General features: G+C 39.1%; 3 protein-coding genes across 7 annotated transcripts; 1 reads left to right on the top strand and 2 right to left on the bottom strand.

Moving 5' to 3' along the window:
* The first annotated feature begins 10 nt into the window (after positions 1–10).
* Positions 11–4,375, top strand: mcoln3b (mucolipin TRP cation channel 3b). The gene is made up of 14 exons (XM_058073520.2): positions 11–62; positions 505–728; positions 795–962; positions 1,190–1,343; positions 1,434–1,506; positions 1,583–1,679; positions 1,970–2,069; positions 2,156–2,268; positions 2,363–2,512; positions 2,585–2,686; positions 3,481–3,603; positions 3,705–3,911; positions 4,003–4,130; positions 4,199–4,375. Exons 2-14 carry the CDS (start codon positions 507–509, stop codon positions 4,236–4,238), a joined length of 1,677 nt encoding a protein of 558 aa, XP_057929503.2. The 5' UTR covers positions 11–62; positions 505–506; the 3' UTR covers positions 4,239–4,375.
* Positions 3,918–17,203, bottom strand: LOC131129713 (G-protein-signaling modulator 2-like). 5 transcript variants are annotated; one of them, XM_058073519.2, is made up of 15 exons: positions 17,010–17,203; positions 10,860–11,081; positions 10,470–10,605; positions 9,916–10,055; positions 9,242–9,365; positions 8,987–9,102; positions 8,398–8,553; positions 8,032–8,140; positions 7,616–7,769; positions 7,307–7,392; positions 7,032–7,214; positions 6,621–6,783; positions 5,961–6,146; positions 5,771–5,886; positions 3,918–5,485 (listed from the first exon to the last, which is right to left on the bottom strand). In XM_058073519.2, exons 2-15 carry the CDS (start codon positions 11,078–11,080, stop codon positions 5,318–5,320), a joined length of 2,058 nt encoding a protein of 685 aa, XP_057929502.2. In that variant the 5' UTR covers position 11,081; positions 17,010–17,203; the 3' UTR covers positions 3,918–5,317. The 5 variants fall into 5 exon arrangements, with proteins under 5 accessions (XP_057929502.2, XP_057929501.2, XP_057929500.2 ...); XM_058073518.2 differs by lacking the exon at positions 17,010–17,203 and adding an exon at positions 13,366–13,770 and having other exon boundaries at positions 6,621–6,723; XM_058073517.2 differs by lacking the exon at positions 17,010–17,203 and adding an exon at positions 13,366–13,769 and having other exon boundaries at positions 7,316–7,392.
* Positions 17,204–17,998: 795 nt separating this feature from the next.
* LOC131129615 (fetuin-B) lies at positions 17,999–23,131 on the bottom strand. Its single transcript, XM_058073341.2, has 7 exons — positions 22,832–23,131; positions 21,361–21,471; positions 20,466–20,553; positions 19,991–20,157; positions 19,637–19,744; positions 19,182–19,268; positions 17,999–18,624 (listed from the first exon to the last, which is right to left on the bottom strand). Exons 1-7 carry the CDS (start codon positions 23,051–23,053, stop codon positions 18,145–18,147), a joined length of 1,263 nt encoding a protein of 420 aa, XP_057929324.2. The 5' UTR covers positions 23,054–23,131; the 3' UTR covers positions 17,999–18,144.
* Positions 23,132–27,483: the final 4,352 nt, after the last annotated feature.

Below are 27,483 nucleotides of genomic sequence, written 5' to 3' on the forward strand. Positions count from 1 at the left end.
GAGTTGAAACAATTGCAGGTTGACAGCGAGCTCATTCTTCAAGTGCAATCGAACGTCAAAAGGTCAGTCATAAGATCATTGTGCATTTGTATATTTAAATATGACATATATTGAACTGGAGTTCTATGCTGTTTTTAACTGTATGTAACCTATGTTGTTGACATCATCAAATGAACTATGTAAATAATGGTATAGTCATTAAACATGAACACTCACCTGCTTGTTCAGGACTGTTCTAAATGAAATTAGTTTAACACCAAGTGTAGCAGTGCACTGCGTAAACCAAGGGTGTTCAAAGTGCGGCACGGGGGCCATTCTTGGGTTGTTGTTTTTTTATTGACCCTTGGCATAGTGTAAAACTAGAACTGATTATTAATTAAATGTGTTATTAGATGTAACACAGTTTTTGCACCTATAACACAAAGCTCAGGTAGCTTAGAATATATTGATCTACACTGGATTGGTTTTAGCAACAAAGCAACAAATTATACTATCTATATTTAGATATGCAGGAGTCAAATGACTTGTATGATGTGCATGAGACGGACACCCACTCTGCATGGGCCAATCATCAGCATCAATCCATTGAAGACGTGGACAATGTGGAGTGTCTCAGACGGAAAATCAAATATTATTTCATGAACCCCTGCGAAAAGTATCACGCTCGTGGGAGAAAACCATGGAAACTTATACTGCAGCTCGTCAAAATTGCCATAATCACTATCCAGGTAACTAACTCAGATGTAAATATAGACTTGTCCTCCATGCAGACATGTTTTTTTTTTCCGTCTCAGTTGGTGTCGTTCGGTCTGAGCAACCAGATGGTTGTGACTTTTAAAGAAGAAAACCTGATGACATTCCAGCATCTCTTCTTAAAGGATTTTGTAGATGGGAGTATTGATACATATGCCGTTTACAGACAAGCAGATGTTTACGATCACATCAATTACATCATTGAACAGGTAGGTGAATGCTGAAATGTAAGACTTCCTGACTAGAATTCATTTTTTTATTTAAGTTATACTTCTGGCTTCTTCCAAGTCTGTCAATCATTGATAGAGCTCCATTATAGTGGTCATGCCTTCAGTGTCAAAGTTACAACGTTGTCAAGAACTTTGGACATGTTCACTCATGTGATCAACTAACTTATTTAAAATCCTTTTGTGACTTTGTTCCAAATGTTCACTAGTACGGACGTCTGCATAACATCACAGTAGGAAACCATGAATATGAGAAACGTGGCTCTGTTTACACACCCCTCTCAGTGTGTCAGGAGTTCTACAGGAATGGTACCATCTACCCTGGCAAAGACACCTTTGAAATTGATGCACATGTGGAAACGGGTATGCAGGATTATTGCTTACAGGTAACAATTTCCGCATAAACTAACGTGATGGTGCTTTGTGGGGTGTGTGTGTGTGTGTGTCACACAGATTGCATTGACATTTATCCAATGAATCAGTCATCCCAAGATGCGCTTTCACATTTTGAGTTACACTTCAAAAGGTATGTAAGAACATTCCAGGTGATGCTTGTACATGTATAATGGGTGAATCTCACTTCATGGTGTGTTTTTTTCCAGAATGCTTTCTGTCAAGATCACCTTCGTTCTCAAAGCCATCAATTTACAGACAGTCAGGCACCGAGAGTTGCCAGACTGCTACGACTTCAACGTCATTGTGTGTCACATGTGACTTCTTTCTATTTACATCACATATAGTATATAAATATTGGTCTTAAGACCTGTTGAGTGAATGTACACACGCCGAAAACTGCTTAATATGACACCAAATATACAGTAAGAGCTGCACCGGGAATTGTGCCAAAAAGGTCCTACATAAACAACATATTCATTATGTGGTGCGGTGTATAATTGGACTGCACACAGCCAATTTGGTTGTGTTGGTGTACTTGATATAGTGGCCAGTGAGGATACAGCTCTCAGAGGATTCAATTGTCTGCTTCACAGATCACTTTCAACAACCAAGTGCACAGTGGAAGGATAAAAGTGGACCTGGAAAATGACGTAGAGATCAATGAATGCAGAGACTGGAAAGTAACAGGAGCTAGTATGTTTGCTGAGCTGGTCTTTATGAATGAATGAATGAATGGTATTTTTTGGGTGAGACTCATGTTCATTTCTATGTTTTGTCAGCTGCTAAAAGCATATACCTGATGCTGATGTTTGACTGCCTCATCATCGTAACATGCATCATCTCCTCTGCTCTCTGTATGCGCTCGGTGTTCAATGGGATACAGCTGCAGTTTGTAAGTCAACTATATTCACAACTTGAAGCTACTTACGTTTCTTAGCTTTTAAATGACCTTTTAAATGTACTGTATTTAATTTGGTTCTGAACAGAAGTACACACATTACTACAAGAACCATAACGGTAAAGATGCCCCATGGTCCGACAAACTGGAGTTCATCAATGGCTGGTACATCCTGATAATTGCCAGTGACTCGTTAACCATTACTGGCTCTGTTCTCAAGATTGATATTCAGACAAAGGTAATGATCATGTAATCATTTGGGTACATTCTTATTTACCATATTTTACATCGGGTTTTCTTTTCCTCGTAGGTACTAACAAGCTATGATGTATGCAGCATATTCCTCGGTACGGGCACCATGTTTGTTTGGATCGGCGTCATCCGCTACATGGGCTACTTTCGCAAGTACAACGTAAGAATAGATCCTGTGAAAAAGTATTTTCCCCCTTCCTGATTTCTTATTTTCTGCACGTTTGTCACATGTAAATGTTTCAGATCATCAAACAAATGTAAATATTAGTCAATGACAACAGAGCTGAACACCAAATACAGTTTTTTAATGAATTTGTGATGAAAAACCGAGGTTCCACTGTATCTACCGTATTTTCCCGGACTATAAATCACACTTTTTTTTTCATAGGTTGGCTGGTCCTGCGACTTATACTCCAGAGCGACTTATAAATGAAAAAACTGTTTATGTTACAAACACCTTTTCTGTTCATGTTTACTATATAACCATTGTGTTAGCATATATTACACCTATTCAGCCTGTTCTCTATTATTTTATTGTTAGAACTTGCTTTCCAAGAGGACGTAATGTCTGTTTTGGTCAAGATAAATTACCCGCAAAAAATGTGACTTATGTATGTTTTTTTTCTACCTAATTATGCATTTTTGGCCTTGTGCAACTTATACTCCGGAGCGACTTATAGTCCAGAAAATACGGTAATTAGGTTATGCAGGTACAGTATACCTGATGGTGTGGCTGTTAGTGCATGCTTAATTTAGAGGGTAGATACATCTACCTTGATTAGATACTACACAGGGGTGTAAATACTGAAAAACTGTAATATCTGTTAGCTGGTGGTGGTGTTGTCGATTTTCTGATTGGAAAAAAGGGCAGGTTGGATCTGATAAAGGGACAGCACCTTTAATGTAAAACTTGTGTAGTAGGTTATTGTGTGTTCCTCATGTAATCTTTTCCAGATTCTCATCTTGACTCTCAGGGCAGCTTTCCCAAATGTTATCCGTTTCATCTGCTGCGCCGGAATAATCTACCTGAGTTACTGCTTTTGTGGCTGGATTGTCCTTGGCCCGTACCATGAGAAAGTAAGGCTGTTTGGATGAGCAAACCAAATTTTAGCCTCTAATGTTTTATTTTTTCATACATATTTAACAATATGCTCCTTTGATTTTGTTTCCTCTCAAAGTTCCGGACCTTGAACACAGTGTCTGAGTGTCTCTTCTCCTTGATCAATGGAGATGACATGTTCCCCACCTTTAAGAACATGAAGAAGAAGAGCAACCTGATTTGGATTTTTAGCAGAGTGTACCTCTATACTTTTGTCTCCCTTTTCATCTACATGATTCTCAGCCTATTCATCACCATCATCACCAACTCCTATCACATCATCAAGGTAGTATTTCTTGTAGTGATTCTCATTAAGAGTCACAAGAAATAGTTCATCTTTCACACACATTTTTCTGTTGATGTCCGAACCTTTGCAGCAACAGCAGCAAAGTGGGATCCCAACATCAGAACTCCAACATTTCCTATCAGAGTGTAAAGATCTCCCAAACTCAGGAGCTTACAGGCTTGACAAGAACAGCTGCTTCTTGCACATCTGCATGAATAAGTAGGTTAAGTACACTGTTTATTTTCACCTAATAGTCCAACGTAATCATAGGTGTTTTCTCATTTTAGGTGCAGGGAACGCCACGAGAGGTTGACTTCGGAGACATAGTGTGTCCAGGTTGTTGGAATATTTGACTAAATATCTGTACTCAAAACTGAAACCAGTTTAAATGTAACAAAAGGGGAGAGGTGAAGCATACAAAGCATATTTAAGAGTCACATTGCATGCTGAGTACAACAAATTCATACATGTTGGCAGGTCTGCGCTTATATTGAAAGGCCTCTCTGCCTCTCACATCCCTCCTGACAGTTCATTGTGGTGTGCCCCACTGTTTGAGAGGCAATGGACTAAATGTATAGCACTTAATACATTTTTCTTTTTTATCATTGTAAAATAAACAGTACGGGATGAAAAATCAGCATAGAACCTTTAGTCAAGTGCGAGATTATTTCATGTGATTTTTGATATTTTCATTATAGTGCCTTATTGGTGTGTAAAAGAAGACTCCTCTAAAATCTTTTTTTTCCTCATACAGCATGTTGTTATAAATGCAAAGTTTTGCACATAAAGAATTTAATTAAGGTGGAAAACTGTACCATGTCATTTATTTTTTGATGGTTCTTCTGAGACATCATGGGCATACAATTTGTCTTGCCACTTAGTCCCCTGTCAAAAAGTCTTAAAGAAGAAAAACACAAATCATTATTAATGGCAATGATGTGTGCAGTCATCCTTAAAAAATTCAGACAAAATTATTTCTATGACTGACAGTGTTAATGTAGTCTAAAGACAGCATGTGTCCCATTTACAGAAAGGTTTGTATCTGTGGAAGCAGAGAACGTAGTTAGAAGGCAAGAATGTTCTTGGCTCAAGAGGGACTTAGGGAGCATATAATTATTGTATCTTTTTCATTTTGGCCTTCTGAATGGCACAATAATAGAGAGGCACTACCAAAAATGCTGACATTGTAAAGAATCTGCCAGTTAGCAACACCTTTCAGTGTGGAAGATTTATATTGCTCATTATTCACACTCACGATGTTCTCAATATAAACTTACTGTGTTCAGTCTCCTCAATTGAGGAATGAGTGGGATTAAAAATAATAAAAAATATTAAAATTAAAAGGACATTTGCAGTTCCATTTTGTATCCTAAAATAATAAAAAAATGCAATGTAGTTCCAGTCCATCAGTCTGGTTTGGATTGAGTGACGTCAGATGGTGGCAGGACCCGCTGTTCCTCCATCCTATTTGACTGAGAACGCAAAATGAGACTAAAAAAATCCTCATCTGGGACAGTTGGTCCTCGTGTGGCCGAAGGTGGAGCAGCGCACCTCTGGTCATTCAGTCGGGAGCCCTTCAATAATACGGTAGAACAGTTATTTATTGATTATTTATCGTTATGTAAAAAGTCTGACTTATGGAAGAATTATAGTTTATCAGGGGTGCTCCAATCGATCGACCACCCTGATTGGAACATCCCTAATTTTTATTAATGTCTGAAAAATTTTATGATTATAGCCCACATAAAATTTTAATATCATCAATGATGTGACTAAATGGTCTCCTGATATTGGATTATGATTTGCTAGTAACTACAGCACTGAATGTGTAAAGAAATCAAGATGTTTGTTTTGCTCACCTGGCACTTAACTAGCATGTCAAAAAAGACGTCATCCCCCTCAGGCTGCTCAGTGCTGGTCTCGATGCAGCTGTACAGGGAGGGTGTGTGAGCTTGGTCTGTACTGGAAATGGGGGCTGCCAGGAGCAAACAGAACAATCACACAAGTAAAAGGGGATCTCAAGAGTTTATCACAGTGATTTCTCCTCACCTTGAGCGGGGGCTTGGTTTTCGCTGGAGGTGGAGGGTGTACTGGGCCGGTTGCAGGTGCTGAGTCTCAAGCCAGGAAAATGGCTCAGGCTGACTCGTTGGTCGTCCAGACGACGGGCCTGGGAGCTGGCCAGCAGCTCCAGGAAATGACCAGGATCTTGCAATGGTGCTTCGCCCTCCAGTATAGCTAGACACAAAATCAGCAAAAGTATGCAACTGACAAAGATTCATCAAAGGGATTTTTCCAGTTGTCATGTAATACAAGAGGATGAGCACAGGCAATATCAATGAGCTGATTCACAAAAGTCACTCACAAAGCACTACTCCTTAGACACATTTACTTTTACTTTCCACAGCAATGACGCAACTCATGATTGCTGGCTTGGAAAGCGGGTATTCAAGACTCAAATTTTCAGGTTACCGTAACAGGAATCTTGTATAGCGTGGAAAGCTACCACAACATTTAAAAAGTTAAGGGCAAGTCTAAATAGTCTGCATTCACACCATAATCAGGATACACAAACAAATTCTGAATGTCACCATTGTATACAGTTCAATTTGATATAGAAGCAAACCGTTGATGTATTTTATTATTATCTGATGTTATGTAAAGTTCAAGTATGGTGTGAGCACAGATGTACAAACACAGGGACAGACTTACATTTCCTTTCAGCTACAGGAGGGGTGGATGAGGGAGAGGAGCTGGCAGGCTGATGGCTCAAGCCATCTAAAAGAGAGCACCTTTGGTCATCCATTCTGTTGCCCTGGAAACGAGAGAGAAGGTCGAAAAAGCTATCCTCCCCAATTGTGTCATGCGGAGCTTGCTACAGGAAACAAAAACAAAAGGAAACAATTTCAGCAAACAGACTTGAATTTGTCTTTCTAAGCTTTCTTAGTTTACCATGTTCCAATAGTGTTAAATATTTAAGTGTAGGAAAACCATTCACAAGTTTAGTGTCTGCTTTTTAACAGTTTTTATTTACAGTTTCTTATTTCATCACCTAACTACACTGGTTGCCATGGAGATACATTTGCAAAGTCATGTCACTCATGTCACTCCATGGAAAGGTACCTTAGGTGACTTTGATGGGTCCAAATCAGGCACTGAGTGGTCCGAGGCACTGTCATGCTGCTCTTTAGGAGATTTGTTGTTCTTCCACTTTTTACTTTTTAGTCGGTGAAAGAGGAACAGCTTCGTGGAAGCCTTGATGGTATTAGTTTTTGATGACCTGGAGAGTTGATCATCTTCCCAGTCCTGCAAATTTGAGATGTAACATCAAGGATATTAATAATGAATTAATAATAAATTTGCTTGTCAAAATTGTATCACATATCAATTATACACACTGGACGTACTGATGGATCCCCAATTGAATTCGGACTCAGGTCCAGGTTTTCTGCACTACCTTTCTTCTTTGGTGAAGACTTCAATCCTGTAACATACGTTCAAACAAATCCTATAGAAGTTGAAAAAAAACAACTAACCATGACCACTAAGAGTATTACTGTATGTGTTTTCAGTCAAACATAAAGGGACATTGTTCACATAAATACAAGGAAAGCAAACTCAGCAGGACAAAGCAAAAAATATAATTTTTAGTGAATTCCAATATTGGTGCAAAACGGGAAGAAAAAAAATCACCAATACATATTTACCTGACATGTTGAGGTAACTCTGGTGGCTTACTGACAGTGCAGAACTATTAGTTCTGCTGAAGATATTAGAATAGATGTTGGACTTCAGGCCCACAACCAGCCGGAGGTCTGACAAATTCATCCGCGCGGTGGCCTCACCACTTTTGTCTCCAGTCTAAAGCAGAAGCAACATCAATCATAAAGTTAGAATAATCATTGATAGAGGATATTATTATAATCAATACAGATGAATACCAAACTGTGAAATTAAATAAAAATAGAAGGTTGGATTCTCACTAGGCAAGAGCAAGTTTTTTTTTTCTGAAACAGGAAAGCTTAGCACTTGCTACTGCTATTGAGTGTTATTCCCCCACCTACCGGTAGATGGGGATATTGTTGCCACACAGACTCAAGGGAAGGATACAGTAATCACTCACCTCTTTGGCAATTTCCAGATGTTTTTCAGCAAAGTGCATAGCTTGCTCATGGTTCCCCAGGGCAGTGTGGGCATTTCCTAGACTCCAGTAGGCCCTTCCTTCGCCGATTCTAGAAAAAAAGTACAGCAAATAAATGACATTACATAAGACAGGGATAGACCTTCATCAGCATTTTGAATGGGGAAAAATGCTGTTGACCTTCATTACCACTGTATATTTTAAACATCATTTCTAATAAGTTATAAGAAATAAATCATACTTTTAAAAAATTCACCAATCACTGATTTAAATTGGTGTGGAACCAATTAATCCCGATAAATAGTACTATTAAAAGGGCTGTGTGTTGTTGATGGTGTTGGGTCTTACCTGTCGTTGAGGTCCTGAGCAATTACTAGATGTTTGAGGTGATAATCAATGGCTCTCTCATAGTCCTGGAGTAGTGTGTAGGTGTTACCCAGACTGTAACAGGCCTGGGCCTCCACTGCCTTGTCTTTTAGAAGCCTGGCCAGCTGCAGAGTCCTCCTGAGGGCAAACAAAAGGGGGAGACAAGGTCAAAGAATGTCTCGGTTGGGTGCAGGGGAATGACAGTTACCTGATTCCTAACCCCCTCCCCTTGTTGGCTTCTCCTTCAAGGAATTCCTTTACTAAATATTTCACATTTTTATCTAGCTGTGGTGAGTGGATGCCTGCATTGTGTTGTAGGATAAAACTGCCAGAACATCTCATTTTTAGGTCAAAAGTTATTATTCAGCTGTTTTATTCACTTCAATGTGTAAATTGATATTAGGTATTATGTAATATTAGATCATATGTAACTGTGCTATAGTATATGCACTCTGTTAAAGAAAACCCAATAATCGCTACACAGTGTTTCTGCAATTGTTTTCAAAATGGAAAGACAACTAGAATGCTTGGTATGTTTATGATATGATATGAATACAAAAGGTTAACTTACTTATAATGACCAGCTGCCACTTCAAATTGGCTGAGGAATATATGAGCGTTACCAAGGTTACAGTGTGCCCTCCGCTCGGCAGACCTGTCCCCAAACTCTTTAGCAATGAGAAGGCGCTGACAAAGAAATATGCAACACATATAATAGTAAATATTACATTAAAAAAGCCAGCTTTAACATTCTGAAGTAGTCAAAACAAGAAAGACATTCTTAACAATTCTAGTTGAACAAACACATTTATAGTGTTAAGCTCACCTTTTCATGTGCTGCTACAGCAGTTTCAAAGTCCCCTAGGAGATAATAGGTATTACCAAGATTCCCATAAGTGCGACCCTGGGCTGCACGATCCCCCAACTCCTTCACAACACACAGGTTGGCTCTAAAATAGCAACCAAGAAATGTTTATTTACAGCCTAGAATAGAAGGAAAGCATTTTAAAATACCAAAAGTACTTCTATTTACTTGCCATATTATTCATTTGGTTTGTTGTAATAATAGCATACATCGACAAAAGAACACTGTGGGTGTATTACATTTTGTACTCAACTCTTGAATGCAAAACACAATAAAACAAAAAATAAATCATACAAATTTGGTATTTAAAAAAAGCAGGAAAACAAGATGGAAGAATCATGTTGATAAGGACATGGAAGCTCTCAGTATAAATAGACCACATATGTTTTAAGCATTAAATTGAATTGATTTCATTGAGTGTCCTGTATAAGGTTAACACTATGAATAGTCAGAAAATGCAGGGATTAAAAAAAGTAATTTGTATGAATGATAAATAGTAACAGACAGGGCGTTTTGCATCAGCATTCTATTCATGTACTGATGTACTATAACCCTTCACTTGTACGCAGTACACTGGCATTATTGCTCTGTGCTTCTGTTTATGAAACAAATAAGCTACGTTGGTACCAACTCACTCATAATACTGTGCAGCTTTCCTCAGGGCTATCCTTGCTTCCTCTGGAAAGTCTCCCGGTTCCGTCCCCGACCAACAGATGCTTTTGCCTTTGGCGTGGTAAACGTTCCCAAAATTATACAGCGCTCGGGCTTGCCCAACCTACAACATGCACACCAGATTTTCACTGATGGAAACCACAATGACCAGTGTAGTAATTACATACTTAAAATACACTGAAAATAAGACCTGCTGATATGCAACAAACTATTTGTGAGGCTGGTGCTTCAATGTAACACAGCTGTAGCATACAGTAATCCCTCTTTTTTCGCGGTTTATAACCGTTGCAGGGGTTTGGGCAGTTGTCATGAATCAGTCTTGGACTGGCTGCATGAAAGGTAGCAATGTATACCACGGCGGGGCAACAGTATTAGTATACAGTATTAATGCCCACCCCTCATTTGAATAGTTGGAATAGTTTACAGAGTCTCAATTCAATTTGGCTTTTGATTAGTGTACACATGGGAGCTAACTGTGCAGTAAAATAAATAAATGTTGAGAAATAATACAACCCACCTTATCACACGTAGCTCTGGTGATGTCTAAATGTCTTTGGCAACAAACCACTGCTTCATTGTATCGTCCTAAAAGCTTTAACGTATTCCCAAGGTTGCCACTGGCTTTGGCCTCACCAAGTTCATCACCAATCGTTCTAAACAGATCAACCCAATCATTAATGAACAATTGAATGAAATGTCTAAAATGTGATTGAAAAACATTTTCACTCTTTGTCTATAAAAAAATTGTGAGACAAAGAAATTTACAGCAAAACCAGAAATGCTACAAACATTAGAGCATCCTCAAATTAAAGATATCTGCACAAACCTTTTTCCCCAGTGTCCTTTCTGAAAATTCTAACAAGGATCAATTATAACACTGAGCTGTTAAGACGGTGGAACTTCCAACCTGGTAAGTGTGAGATCATGCCGATGGTACTCCAAGGCTTTGTTATATTCCTGCAGGTGAAAGTAAGCATTGCCAAGCTGGCTGTAGATGGCGCTAAGGATTTGGAGGTCCTCAGTTCCAACCTGGATGGCCGACTCAAAGAAAGACACGCCAGCACGATAATTACCGGCCTTACAGAGTCGTTCACCTTCCAGGGCCAGGTCCAGACATGAGGACTCCATCCTACAAGGAAGCAAGACGCATATTGAGAATTTAGAATGAGGTCCATTCTATTTCCGAAGGTCTGAAACTTGTAAAAGATTTCACTGCAGACTTGAAATATCAGCATTAAGTCGTCATTCATTTATTCATTTTCAAGGTCAGTTGACTTTGGATGGGAGGAGAGACACACCCTTGGTGGATGGCCTGCTGGACATCATTAGGTCTATTCTAGTGTGGCTTCAGCCCCCCTAAAATATTCCCAAGCCGCCCTGCAAATAGATTTTTTTTTTCCATGTAAGAAATGAGTACAGGCATGAATAAACTAAAAAGAATATGAGTTCAATGTGTCAAAGTAAATAACAGTCCTACAAGTTACTATTATTTCATTAAAATTATCCCGAGTGTCCAGGAGGGAAGCTGTGTGTTATTGCTTCTCTGTATAGCAAAAGTTAGCCTTCTGAAGTTAGCGTATATTCCTTTTATCAGAAGAGGACTTTATTGTCATGTTTTCACATCGTCAAATACAATGTTGCTGTCAGTAATTGTTAACTGTACTTTACCTATGTTCACAAAATACAATATTGTAGATGGTTATTTCAGCTTTACCTTAGACAGCAAATGTGAGAAACTGAAATTTCACAGCAACACAGTGAAGAGTTGTAGCACACACGGACAACCTAATGACACCCCCGATCACCAGTCAATCATGTGACAAACAAATATATATACATGTTTTTGAACTCTGAGATAATACTACTACTGCCACAGGTATTATTGGTTGTCGATCTTCTAGCCATTAATTTCTTATATCCTTATCCTATGTTCAGAGTAGAAGGGAAAACTGAACTTCCCCACTGACTTGGGGTGAGAGGTAGCAGGACAGCTCGTATATACTGGGCAATGGTGAAAGGGGTCAAAAGACTGGGAATTGAGCCAGGGCCAGTTACATGAAAAGGTTTGTGAAGCATCTCACACTTGTCAGCACTATTCTATGGCATTAGAAGCAAAGCTTTTGTGTACACAATAAACAATAGCCAGCAGGACATCATAGTTTCCCCAATGAGAAAATATGCCTGTGCCCCGATCTACAAATAACATGAAATATCTTTATTTTGCAACACTGGCTTAACTCACTTGGGCATGGAGTTCACTAGAACATGACAGGCTGCCTCTGGAATCCATCATGGACAACATCATGGAGCTTGGGGATATTAAAACACCTTGCACTCTAATTTCTGTTTGAGTATGCCCCACTGATGCTCAATAGGGTTTTGGTACATCACCTTTACTCTCAGCTTCTTTAGCAAGGCAGTGTCTTTTGGGTCCATATGTTGGAATACTACCCTGCGGCTTGGTTTCCGAAGTGAGGGTATTATGCTCTGCTTCAGTAGGTCACAATAAATGTTGGCATCTATGTTTCCCTCAACGAACTGTGCACTCATGCAGCTCAGTAACACTTGTCTTTTGTGCTCATCAACAGGTTGTTGCCACACAAGCTTGAGATCTGAACCAAATAATAATATCTTGGTCTCATTAGACTACAGGACATTGTACCTACGATTCACGTCCTTTGTCTGATTGTCTTCAGCAAACTGCAGGGTTTCTTGTGCATCAGCTTTAGAAGAGGCTTCCTGCTTAGATGACAGCCAAGCAGACCAATCTGATGCAGAGAGCAATATATGATCCCCCACTCCTTCAAACTCTGCTGCAATGCTGGCAGCACTGAATTTGATTACCATATGAATGAATGTTTTATTTTGGGAACACAACCTCTGGATATGACGCTGAGCGGGTGCACTGAACTGTTTTGTTTTCCGGGTGTTTGTAATCTTCTCGTTATTTGCCTTGGTGTGCCATGCTGAACTTTCAGTGACCAGTATGAGCGAGTGTGAGAGTGATAACACACACCTGACACCTTAGCTCACTCACAAGTCACATGACACCACGGAGGAAAAATGGCTAATTGGGCTAAGGGTGCACTCAGTTTTGTTGCCAATGGTTTAGACATTAATGGTTGTGTGTTGACTTATTTTGAGGAGTCAGCAAATTCACTTATCCAAGCTGTGCACTCAGTACATTGTGTCAAAATGACATTCTTTAGTGTTATCCCATCAAAAGATAAAGATCAGATATTTGCAGAAATGTGAGAGGTGTACTCACTTTTGTGCCATATGTTAAATTCCTATGATAAACACCCACAATCTTCATATCAACTTATTCTGTAAACATTAATTATTATTTATTATATAAACTAACCATCATTATGCAGCCATTTGCCAGATTCATGCATTACTCACTCTCATACCTGTTGCTTCGTCCCATTCTGATGCACTTAAGGCAGTCTGACACGACGGACATTTCAAGCTTCTTGATCACTCTTTGAAGCAAGTACAGCTTTTTCAACACAACACCCTTTGCCTTCACTTCCTTCATGTGCATACACATAACGCAGCCAGAGTCTCCCAATGTCATACAGAGAACAAAAGCAAAGCTCCCATAAAAATCAGCTGCTGCAGTCCTCAATGGAGGTCCGCTAACCTGCGGTAACAGCAAAACAAAAGGACTTAATCCGCTCAGTGTTCACAGTCCAATGCCAGGCCAGGATTCTGTTATGTAGTCAAACGCAGATTATTAGTAGGTTGTTAGTAAGCAGAAATTATAAACAGAGGCCCGCTCAGCAACTGTGCCGTGAATAGGTTACAGTTCTCGAACACTTAGTAAGTGGTAACAAGCATCTCTAAGCCAAACAGTGACTTGTGTCACTTCCAATTATGTCAGATCTCAGTGGTAATTATAGCGACTTTAAATGGCTCCAGTCAACCCTAAGGCTCAACACTCCATGAAATAATCATTCAGCCGCTGACGTCCTGGGACGAGGGGCTAGAAATGCTTCAGTGTTCACACATAATTGATCTACACAATGTTAATTTCGATATAAATACATTAGAGGATTGTAATCCATTAATTTAAGTAATGTAAGGCTGAGATATGTGCATATAATCCTGTCACTAACACATACACAAGGGGTGTGCAAACCACACAAAAACATAACCAGCATCTCGCACTTACACCACTGGCAGCAACTATCTTGATTATCATCTTGCTCTACAGGTTAGTCTGCAATTGCACAGACAGAATGGAATTCACCAAGGCTAAACTTTGCCAAGGAGTTCTGAGGCTTGTCTGGGCTTGTGTGCAATACCATACAGCAAAAATATGTTTCATAATATGTTAACTATGTGACAATAACCCCCCACTGTAATCAGGTGTAATCAATAAATCAATAGCTATATAGCATTGTACTGCCAAAAAAATTAATTTCTATGTATATATGTGTGTATTTTTGCTGTCATCATTATATTTGTCCAACTAAAGGTACCTATAGTTGTGCCAGGCATTAAAATCAACAAGAAATTGAAAAAACAAAAAGTGGTCAAAACCATTTGGCTGCTTAAACCCACACCACATTGAGTCAGTGGTGTGTGCACCAACCAAAAAAAAAAACAAACTTTTAACAAAAATGCTATTGTACAGTGGTCTTGTGACATTACTACAAAAAACTAATTTGAATATACTCCAATTTCAACATCATACATTTTGGTGATGACAGACCCATTGCAAAATGTGTTGGCTTTCAAATGTTTCTGGTATGATGTCACTCAATGATGGTGGTTTCCAGCCAAACACTCCAGCTGGCTTTTTCCATTGATGATTTGATCATCATATTAAATCCTTAAAATAAAAAAGCATCGTACAAATACATATACACAGTTATATATATTTCAAGAAAAAATGCATTTCAGCATTGTGGTAAATGTGAAATGCTATTAGAACATTATTTTTGTCCATAATATGTGACTTTTTGCCATTTGATTAGGACTTTTTCTGTAAATATTTGGACTTTATTCTCATACAATTATGGCTGTTTTTTCCACATTTCTGCTGGTGTCCCCCCCGCCCCCAACTATTTCAACTTTCCTCTTATAAATTGTTAATAATTATGACTTCATTCCCATAATATTTTGACTTCATTCTCAAAATAAATATTTTCACCACCCCAATTTATTACTTATTTGTTTATTTTATTTATTTAGTTTTAAGTTATTTGTCTCTTATATTACATATTTTCTTAAAATTACATATTTTTTCTTTAATATTTTCAACTCTATGGTACTAAAATAACAAAATAAATATTTCTTAAATATTTTTCCTCACAATATTCCGAGTTTATTGTTACATCATTATGCCCCTTTTCCTCTAAATATTTATACTTTTTCTTGTAAAAAATAAGAAAAAATAATTTTCCAAATATTTAAATTTTTCTCCTCATAATATTATGACTCTATTCCCATAATATTTTAACATTGTTCTCTGAATATTATACCTTTTCCCCCAACCTACTTGAACAAGTTTAAGATTGCAAAGTGCATACTGCAACATATTGAGAGGGGTGTAATATTTGATGCAGCTAATGTTATGACTTCACGGAATAAGAAAAAAAAATTTCAAGGAAAAAAGCAGTCATGCTACCCCTGGTGCATAAGTGACTGACGTAACACAAGCCTGCACAACGCTGTCTTGTCAAATGCACCGTACGTTATGAGACAAGATCACCAAGGAACTTTACATACAAACAGAAATAGAGAAGAGTTGGAGAAAACCTAATAAAGTGGAGACAGTGTGACCAACGCAACACAGGCCGTTTTTAACTTGCCAATTGTATTTGAATGAGGCACCGTTCAGCTCCTCTTTGACTGCCACCTGCAAAGTCCCCCTAAGGAGAGAAGGTCGCTGTGTGTGACTGGCCAATCACAGGGCATCAAGAACGAATAAATAATGAGCATTTTCTTTAAATACGGATAATGACGAAACGTATTCAACTCATACTTGTCTGGCAAAAATGCATTTTCTCTCAATAGTCGTTCAGAACGACTCATCCCTATTGAGAAGCCAAAAACCACTTCCGCACGGAATGGGAGAAGAGCTTTTTTTCCCCACTTTATCATGTCGGACATGCCATGGTTGACTTCATGCAGTTTTAAGTTAACCTAATGACTACAATACCTTAAAATAAGACATCTTGGCCATGGAAGAGGTGATCTGGAAAGTACATGTGTGACAGGATAATCAAGAGCCCTTCCAAATCTATCAAACTATTAATTTTATGTTTGCTAGGAAAAAAAAAACAGTAAAGAGGATTGGGTGAATATGAATCAATAGGTGATCACAATCTGCATGATGGAAGTATGCTGTGCATCGAGGAAAGCTAGTTCCACAAATACCCGATGCAAAACCCAAAACAAAACAAAGTTGCATTGAAGTTAAAATTGAACACGTTAAAGTGGCATTTTTAACCGTAAGTCTTTCCATGTGAACACACCCGGACAACGCCTAACCCAATACAGTAAATGATGTACTAAAGAACTTTTTTTTCCTTCTAAATGGAAAAACGCGAGGCAAGTGATTTCGAGAGAAAACTGAGACACATTTACCACTGTGGGCAGCAGCTTTGTAATTACTGCTTTGAATACACACAACTTTATTAGTACTGACAGTATTGAACATCGTATAATCCACAATGACATTAGCTTCACTTAAAAAAACTAAGCTAAAAAAGGTTACAACAACAATTTCGTCCTCAGCATTCTGAGTAAAGCATGACTCGCTAATGACGTCGTCTAATGCTGAAAATTAGTCACACATAATCACACTCATGCCATCACATGTCTACCGTTTGACTGGAAATGATAACATGGTGAATAAAAACATTTTAACTTAAAATACAATCCACAAAGTGTTTCTGAATGGGTCAACTAACGGCACTTGAGTGGGTCACCTCCACATAACAGAAGTGGCAGCATATTATATGTAACTCAGTGCTAAATGGCTAACTTACCTCCAACTGAAATGAGAGAGAACGCCAAAAAACTTAACTAAGAATGACTTTACCTTTTTGTGATTCCGAAGCGTAGTTTTTCTTTCTTTCTCTCTTTCTTTCTCCAGGTGTTTACAGTGGGATATATCCGTCCATCAGGGAGGAAGACGATTCCGTTGGCTCGGGAAGCAGAAGTTGGGAAGGACACTCCTCCCACCCCCAAAAATCTGCTTCTAATTTAGAGCACTCCATTGCTGCCTTCAGGGGCCATCGGAAATGTCACAACTATAGAAGCCAGCATAACAAGGTACTTCGCAACAAAACAAACAACAACTTAGTTGCGTTACAACCAGTCTAACGTTTACCAATGTTCTTAAATGATTCATACAAATCCTTGAACAAATATCGCCGTGAGAGTTACTATGTTGTTTTTTTTAAAGAAAGGTATAGTCTTCTGCCGCCCCCTGCAGCTAAAGGTAAGTGTTTGCATCAAAAGAGCCTCCTAATATGGATTGGAGTTTTTATTTGGCGAATTAAAGGAAACATACCATTGTTGTTCCATGGAAAGTTTTATTTTTATTTTTTAAAATAATATATTAATTAATTATTCAAAATAAAAGCCCTGGTGCTATAGTGGTACACATTGCTGTCTTTCATGCAAATGAGATGGGTTTGATTCCCAACCCCCTGCTGTTGTCCTCAAAAGACTCTTACAAGTCTTCAAAACAAAAACAATGCAGTGAGTGTCTCACTCTTGCTGCGGAGTTCTCTGGGATGAGGATGAGGCATTGGGTCTTCTGTCTGGATTCTTGCCAAGTGCAGTGGTGTGAGGCGTCCCCGGTCGCCGGTCACCTGATTGGGTCTACTGGTGGTGTCCTTGGGTGGCTGGGACCACAATAGATTGAGTTCTTCTTGCTCTCTTCCAGTTAGAGTTGGGGGAAAAGGACATTGGGCTGGCTATCATCAATTTAGGTCTCCCTCATTGATCATAGGTAATACTTAAAAATAAAAATGTCTTGAATGAATGTCTTGAATAAAACCAAGGAACCACTGCTGACAAATGTTAGCTTTAAATCCAAACTTTAATTACTTATTACTCCATACAGCTGAGTCAGATTTCATTACATGGTGATTTTATCACCCACTGTTGTGAGCACTATAGTACACTTTTTTTTTGTCCATGGAAATAATACCCTTATCACTGGCCATTTAAACTGTAGTGTATCGAGCAGGCCCAGGGCAGGAGCGGAAAGGCGATGGTCCACTTGGGAAATCAGACAGGAATGTTGGTTTGCGGGTGGGTGAGATTTCCGTCACTGCTTGCCGTTTCTTGCGGTCATGCTTCTTATAGTGAAAGTCAAAGGGTGGACGTAGGGCCAGAGGGCCTCCTATCTCTTCAGAAGATGATTCAAAACGTCCAGTGGATGAAGGTTGAATTAAAAAACCTTCTTCAGACTCACTAGAAGATGAGGAAGATGTGGTTGGGGAATTAGATGAAGGTTCCAAGGGACGAGGGAGAATCTGTGTAGGGTCAACCGGTGCTGGTTCAGTTTCAAGATGTGGTGTGGGGTCTGAATGAGTAGGCGGCTGATCTTTTTCTGGGTAATGGAATGGAGGCAGTGTTGGGATATTGGGGTGCAAGGGGAGGTCATGACCTTGTGGCTCTACTGGGCGTGGGGCATCCACATTCTGCGGAGGGACAGAAAACATTAGAGTTTCTACCGCATAATCTAGCTCCCTATAGACTTAGGGATCTGGATGTGGCATTATGTTACTACTTTTGACTCTGTTGGGTGAGTCAGAGTCAAGTCACAAAATTATTTAACATTCTATCGTATAATCTGCTCATAGTACTGCTCATACTTGGAAGCAATCATGACACTATGGGTTACTAATTAAAAAAGACGATTGTTTGAATCACACCATTCCAATGCAAGAAGAACCACTCTCCTTTAAAGGTAATTACTGTATTTTGCATTGAAACATGTATTTGAAATCACTGTGATGACAAATGTTGCTCACAGTAATCAGACTCAGTAGAGGGGAGCAGAATAGGGAGTTTAAAAAGTTTATTTGTCAAACACACACAGAAAGAAACTAAAATTTGTTTCCCATTTATTCCCTCCTTGTGAGTCCACTAAATTGCTTTTTGTATTTTGATATAAATCAACCAATCTCTGACATGCAATATGAAATATCAAATACACAACTCAATGCTGTGAAATGTGCCTTTGTTGCTTCTGTACCTGTATTTTGAACATCTCACAGGACACTTGAACATCTGGATGATCATGAATGTCTCCATGTACAGAACCCGTACAAAAGCCTGCAGTCTGGTGGAAAGAGAACATGCCAGATTGAATTCATTCTCTGGAGAATGAATGGCTCGTAATCACAAAAATGTTGCAGTTGAGCGCAAAACACATAAATAACACCAGGACTCTTGTCAGCTACTCTTATTACAACCTTAGTGGTGAGGAATAATAGTTTCTGGAGAAATGGTCAATACCTTATTTCTTCATGTAGTGGCCATGGGTGCTGGTGCACTCAGCAGCAAAGAATACCAGGCATGTCAATTATGTTTTTTTAAGGAGGTGGATTTATTTATACAAATGTTTAATTATAAATCATTATCATTATCTTGACATATAAAATAAATTAAATGTTTGCTCCTTGAAGCAGTTTTTTTTTTTTTGCAAACCTCAGTGTCCGAAGCAAGTGTTAACCGCTGACAGGTGCCTTTGTCTGTCACTCCCTCTGGGCACTCTTGGACTGTATATTCTACAAATCTGGCTTTTACTGGCAGAGTCTGAAATATACAACCAAAAAACATGCATGAGAGAAAAGCAACAGTATAGTAATAGGTATAATTTAGCTTCCTGCTAGGTATACGCCAAATCTCAAAAGCACACTTCACTGAGTCCACTCAGTTTCTTCTTACATACTCAGTAATTGCGAGGCCAACAAAACACAAAGCCAATTGCTGCGTAATAAAATCTGCCAAGGAACTACAGTATGTCTCATGAGAAGTTAATAAATGCATAAATAGTCGTACTTGTTCTGCTGCCCTGGTGATCTGCTTCACTCCGAGCCCTGCACCCAGAGTAGACTGCCTCTTATAAGACGCCAGCATGACCTGAGCAGCTTTCACAGCTTGTGGACTGTCAACAGGAAGAAGGATTGGGCAGGTCGGACAAGTCTGTTGCAGTTTCTCTGGGGGGTCTGCATGGAAAGGTGTAAACAATACTTAAATATTACATTCATGTTAGACCAACTTAAACTTAAATTATGTCTTAGAACATGCAGTGATACAGCATACTGTATGTGTACATTAAAATTTATCTGAAGTATACAGAGGTAAAAGCATTTGCAGGGAAATGTACAGTATTTTGATCCTTTACTACAAATTCAGTGTTCATATTTTATCAAGTCTTGGATTATTTAGTCATAGATCATCATTACAAGAGAAGAGTCTGCAGCATAAAATGAAAGTCTTAATGAATGCCAGCGTTAAACAACTAATCTGTTACCTGGCACAAGAGTACAGTCATAACTGTACAGGTAGGAGTAGCCTTCTGGTGTGTGCAGGATGGTAGTGTTGCAGTTACCGGAGATTTGCTGAAAATGCAAAACAAGAGTTTAGAATTGTCTCTAAATGTTCGACTATACATTTCAAGTAAGACTTGATTTATACTGAAAGGCAGGGATGTCAAAAGTGCAGTATGGGGGCCATTTGCAATCAATTTCACCAGAATAAAGTCCAAATATTAAGAGAAAAAAGTATAAAACCATGAAACATTGTAATATGAGACATAACTTTAGTAGTACAAAGTTGAATTTTATGAGAAACAAACATGACAATGAATGAATTTGCAATTTATTTGAACAGATCCTTTAACATGCTCAAGGATACTGTAGTTGTGTGTCTTCTAAATACAATAATTAAAAGAAAAATTAATAAAAAAGAGAACAACATGCTTAAGGATACGCTATCGATGTTTCTTCTTCGACCATTCTTCCGATCTAATTAGTTCTCGGGCAAGTCTGATGTTGACGGATCAAAATAATGTTTTTAATCAATTATTGGGACCACCTGTATATGGAAAGTTGCCACAGGCACAAACTACCTATGTAGGCTCCATACCAGGAAATGTACAGTACTTTGGTCACATGACTCATATGCTTGGCATGTTGCCTGGAGTTCATTGGGCTCCATATACGTAGCTGTCCCATTAGCCGATGAAAACAAGGCACCGTATACCTCTAAAGAGAAAGTTAATGTATACTGTACGTGTGTATTTGATAATTTAATCAATACTATGTAGGGGGGGTACTATAAGCTATGTTGGTTTCTTAATGATACACAAAAACTATACCTGTACACAACACATTTCATGTGTGTTTGCAGATGTGTGTGTCCCTTACTGTTTCCATGAATGGCCTGATATGACAGCGCTTCCATGGTTTTGGACTGCCTACGTGACACTTGGTCTCCAGGACATCCAGGTCCAGGTAATACACATTGCCTGCTGGGCCCTGACACGCACAATGCAAACACAAGTAAAAAGGAAGAGGACAGTAAACATTACAGAGTAAGTTAATGTTCATGAGCAGAATGGCAGCAATCCAGATTTCTGTCGTGTTTGTTGTACGTAGATCACATATAAGGGTATCACAGTGTGTCAACACCTTCATAGATGCAATGGCTGCAGCTCCGGGCATGAACTTCAACATAATGTAGCCGTCAACAGTTATGATGTTCAGAGTGAACAGAGTGTGTTATGTAAGTGAGGGTTAACGGGGAGGATTCTAGTAATACACACTGCATCATGCAAATAATGGATCATATCTGTGTGAATGCTGACAGTGAAGCACAATCAAATACAAAAATATCACTAAGCATTTGTTGGTGACATTCCAACAAAGTCCTACACAGAGTGCCCGAAGAAAACCATTGCACGCATGTGGAGAACATTCAAACTCCACACAGAGATGCCCCAACGGAGATTGAGACCCTCAACCTCCTGACATTGACTAACTACTCGGTCAGCCTGTTTATATTTCTGCAGCCCTGCAATGGGCTGGGGACTAGTCCATGGTGTGCTCCGCCTCTAACCAGATGTTAGCTTGAATAGTCTATAGCCCAGTCAAAATATTAATGAGGACTCGCTGTATAGATACTGTATGGTTTCTATTTCTGGGCAACCTTACAATCATGTTATGGCTTAGCGACAAACTTTCTAAACATCCAATCAGATTGCTCTGGCATCATCCTCTGTGCTGGTGCACAGAAATCTACAAATTTCTACTACGTTACAGCATTCCGCCCTCTGTGTGTATGCTAGCAGCCTCGCCTCCACCCACCAAGACAAAGAGACTGTATGACTGACAAAAGGGCTCACTCCGTTCATGCCATTGCTCTATGGAACAAACACGCCAGGGTGCAGACACCAATACATAGAGTGAGCTCGCTTCCTGTCTGTTTGAAGGCGGAAGATGAGGAAAATAGACACTCATGCGCATGGTAATATATCGAGGCCAGCAAAATGATCAAGTTAATTTTCATTTATTGTGTACTCTTACCATTTACAAAGGGATTTTTAGATTAACCACTTCATTGAACATATTAAAAACAAAATATAATATTACAGCAGTAGTGTAAATGTCTTACTTCACCAAACAAAAATGCTGTACAAATGGCAATAGTTTATGTACCTTGTGCATGTCAATTAATTGTAGTAAATAAATAATAATTTGGTACCCATTCAGTGAAATTACATAATCTGATTATCTCTCATGGTGCACTCATGCTGGCGCACAGTGGTTTGGAATCACTAGATTACAGTAATCCTCAAGTGACTTATGCTGCCAAGTAGGCCTATTAGTCCCCACTCACCTGAGCGTGTAGGTGGACGTTGGCAATGCGGTTGAGGGCAAATTTATACCCATCGGCGCGATCCTCGTTGATGTAAGTGGCAGCAAGACGAGATAGTTTCTCCACTGCTTTGTCATTGCAGGGAATTGGAGCAAGTTCAAGGGGAGCCAGTGCTAAGCCATCGCCATTCACACATAGCATGGAGCTGAAAAACAGTAATAATGTGTAAAAGGATGTGTGCATCGTGGCAGAGGTTCCCACATGAGCGAAGGGAGGAAGTTCAGTGAAAGTGAAGTTTGTTCTCTTCTGTTTGTCCTCACTCTGGTCAGTGACTTTTGGAATCAAAATAGGGAGGGATGTCGAAATAATTCCAAGGCCAAAGTTTATTTGTGAATGAACACTGGCACTTATTTGAAATGGTGAAAAAAGAAACAAAAAATATTTTCAAAATATGTAGTTGAAGCAGTTAAATTTCTTTCAAAATGCATGTTTTTGTTTTGCTCAGTCCCACAGTGTGACCCTTCGATCATCCACAAACTCATTTTTTGTCTGTAGTGCAGTGAGCGCATGATGTTGCTGCAATATGTACATCCCACCAATAGGGGTCACTGTATGTCTAATCTGCTTCAACGAGGGCACTGAAAAGGATGTTGGTTCACCAGGCAAAACTGGGTTAATGAGTCACTGGTGTCAGGGTAATTACCCCCATGTAGGATAAAACATGTATATGCATATAAGCACAGGCTGAACAATCAGATTGGCTGCACCAAACTCTGCATAATCTAATAAAGGTTTGTTGGATCTGCGCCCTTAGTATTTGCCTAAATTGCGTAATTGGCCAGTGGGATGATATTCACAACTCACTAACATATGCACACTCAATTCTCAGAGCTCTGTTGAACAAACACCAAGCATCTTCAACTTTCTATGCATTATAAACCGGAATAAAAACTGCTCAACAATGATATTGGTATTGAAAATATTGTAAATCTCCAGTTGTGTGTGATTACTAACCATGATTGACTGGACAACAAACACTAAAATTGAACTGCTCATCAGTCAAACTGTTGTTTTTGCAATGTGTGTTTAAAATATTGAACATCAGAAGCAATTCTTTAAATTGGCTTGTATCCAAGTATGATCATATAATCCCTTTCAAATGTTTACTGAACCTGCTTGGTTTCAAAACAGGCACTAGAAGGGCGGGGCTTTTCATGGCATGACGAATTCTGCTATTATCATGTCTTCGCTTGTGCGTGTGTGTACTACTGTTTGTCAGTGGGCACATTTGATCACACAGAGCCACACTTGCATGCACCAGTGTTTTCTGCAGCCAGTTGTGTTGCAGCAGAAAAAGAGTCTGTAGGGGGTAGATAAGAACGAGCGAGGCTGCTCCAAGGACTCACTCTACCAAGCACAATGCCAGACCCAAGTTAGACAAACCTCCTTTGATGTGAGCACAGAGAAGTCTCCCCCTCTGCTCTGTGGAGAGATGCTATGCTGCAGTGATACCCAGCTCCAGATACATTGACGCTGCTGGGGCTCCTGCTGTTAGTTTTTCACAGTGTATGTGAGAAAGAAGGAATCATTGTCTCTATGGTTTATAATTCAAACCACAGTCCCCTGAGCCAAGTACAGATGTTGTTACCCACTACACCAATAAACCACTTTATACATTATACATAAGCATATGTGTTCCTTATTGGCTGACGTGCAGCATTAATAGTTCCAGCATTTAAGTTGAATCTTAGCTTTTTCTAGTTACGTTATGCCTTTTAGCTGTATTTTTTCCACTTTTTTATATTTTATTTTTGCAATGAGTCATATTTCACAGATGCATTGTGGAGGGGTTTATGCAACTTTCAGACTGGCACTGCAGGGAGATACTTCTATACAATTAGAGCTCCAGTCCCGTTGGCCTGAACAGCAGATACCTTTCGAAATGCATGACATGACATTTTACTTTTAATGCGTACGCCTACTTGTTAAATATGGAGACCATGTCGCTAAATTGTCACCACTGGTCTCTTCTACATATGATGTATGTTATTTTGGGGGGGAATTTTGCCCATCATCCACAATCCTTACGTGGAACATGAACACATATTTCTTTCCCTGTGCATTCAAACAAAAGAAAATGAGTTAGTGTAAGCTAGCTAATAATGCACTTCATTGGGAGGTACCTCGACCACTGTGTGCACCACTGTGGAAGCCTGCCTTTGCTTTGCGAGAACACAACATGGACACATTCATTTGTTAAGACTCCTCCTCCTTGTGAAATATGTAAACCAGGCATGTCCAAAGTCTGTCCCAGCTGTTATGATGCGTAGACCCAAGCTGTAGTTTTTCTCCTGGATACAAACAAAGCAACTGCATTAGTTTCAGAATTGGTACATCTAAGTAAAATACAGGGCTTGACTATGTTAGTGCTTCCATGTACATATGCTCATGAATATGGACCATGTACTTGTCTGTGTATGCGTATGAGTGTGTTAGACAGGTGGTTAAGAAGTTAATGTATGACCTTGTCTAGCCGACAGGGTATCAAACTCATGACAAGTAAAACTTTTTCGGCCCCGAGGCCTATTTATACATCCATACGGGCGTCTTTGATGTTGGCACATAAAAGCACCACTAACTTACCCCGGAGGAAAAGCCGAGCGCACAGAGGATGCTCGGCTTGTGTGTGTGTGTGTGTGTATTTGCATGAAAGTGTATGCATGAGTTCGGAAATGAGCAAGAGTGTGCCCTTGTATGTTTGGGCGTCTGTTTTGCTTCATGATAACTGACCGCTTTTTAACTTAACATCAATTCTCTTACAACGAGTTTAGTTCAATATATGTGGTACCTTTTAATAAGGCCTCACGCATTCACCGTTTCCAAAGACATGCTTACTGTCTCACATTTATGCTGTTCTAATATTGCTTCAATGCAATGCCTAAAATTAATGTGACTCTAGATTGATTTAAGCCATTTGTCTGCTGGTCTCTATGTCTTTATTCCCTCATTTTCTCTGAATAAGATGTTGTCAAAGGTTCCTGGGTTGCAGCACTCGTCGCCTATATGATGTGCTGCTGGGGTCTCGGCACAGCCTCAGTGTACTACTCCTGAGCTGCAGGCATTGCCCCAAAATTCTGCTTCTGAAGTCTCAACATCGTCTACAACAGGGGTCTCAAACTCAATTTACCTGGGGGCTACTGGAGCTAGGGTCTCAGCAAGGCTGGGCCGCATCAGGTTTTTCCAAAAAAAACAAACACATTTATTAAAAACAGAAAAATATACAAACTTTTTCAGTGCTTTGGTTCCGATTTTCTACAATAAAAGCTCTGATAAAACATTCCACTGTTCTCAAATAGCTTAATTTTTATTTTTCTGCACAAAATAAGATGAAAAATAAACGAATCAAGAATAAAGAAAATCAATCAGTAATAAATAAATATAATACTAATAATAAAACGGCAAATAATAAAAATTTAAGAAACCACATATAGTTGGTGGGTAGACAAATTATTTTTTTCAGACTAAAATTAACAAAGCATTATTAGAGCCCTGTAGACATGACAAAACACGACTATAGTCACATTTATACTTTTTTTATTTACAACATATTGCGCAACTGCAGGGTCTTGAGACACATGCTAACTCGCAAACTAGAGAGCTAGCGACCTAAACGGTAGCCTTCAAGTTATTTCCTTTAAACTTAAATAGCCAAAAACTTACCACTTCCACACTGATAGGGAGGATAACTATTAACAGTTATTTAACCTTTAACATGAACATTAATCAAACGTAATAATTTTTTCTGGGTACATGATACCATACAGCATCCATATCAAACTTGCGCGGGCCGCACTAACATTAAACTTTCATATCAAGGCGGGGGCCTCAAACTAGTGTCCTGCGGGCCACATTTTGCCCGTGGACCGCGTGTTTGAGACCCGTGCCCTACAATGACTTGACTTGGACCTCATGCTTGGATACCTACTGGCCCTTTAAATGCTTTTTATTTTCTTTATTGTTACTTATTTCCATTAGACACAGACAATGGCAGATAGGTCTGTATCAACTAAGAGTCTTTCTAGTTTTCATGTTTGACGGGAGAAATGAGATGAATATACCCATAAGGGGTACTGAAAAGAAAAAAAAAGTGAAATGTGTACTGTATTGAACTGAACCCATTGGAGGAAAATATCAATACAAATACTCTAAAGCTATGTCTACAGGAACACAGATACACAGAAAGTTTTGGTCTTTTGACCACAGGAAAACAAAACTCCGGCTTCAGCATATATGTATGGATGGCGAAAAACTTGACATGGCTTGTTTTAAGCATACGGAGAGGACTTTCAATTTACATTGACAAGCAAAATTGGCAATTGTTTTGGACAAGACCCGATCGGACCTCTAGCTGATGGAACAAATTGACAAGCCAGGCATTGAAACATTCTCTTTATCGTACATGTTTTGTGCTGCATATCTAATGTCATGGAGCCATTTCAGCAAGTCAAGGCCACCGAGACACATTGGATGATTTCAATGTTCATCCCAGCAGAAGGGAAAAAAAAGATATATCTGAATGTTTGGAGCTATAAAATGAACTACATTTCACAGCATGATCCTGATATCTGTTACATTTTAGTAACAAACATAGGTTTTATGTCAGTAGCTCAATC

Source organism: Doryrhamphus excisus, linkage group LG4 (assembly GCF_037039965.1).
Source record: "Doryrhamphus excisus strain RoL-2023G ecotype Guam linkage group LG4, RoL_Dexc_Guam_v1.1, whole genome shotgun sequence".
Classification (NCBI taxonomy): Eukaryota; Metazoa; Chordata; class Actinopteri; order Syngnathiformes; family Syngnathidae; genus Doryrhamphus; species Doryrhamphus excisus.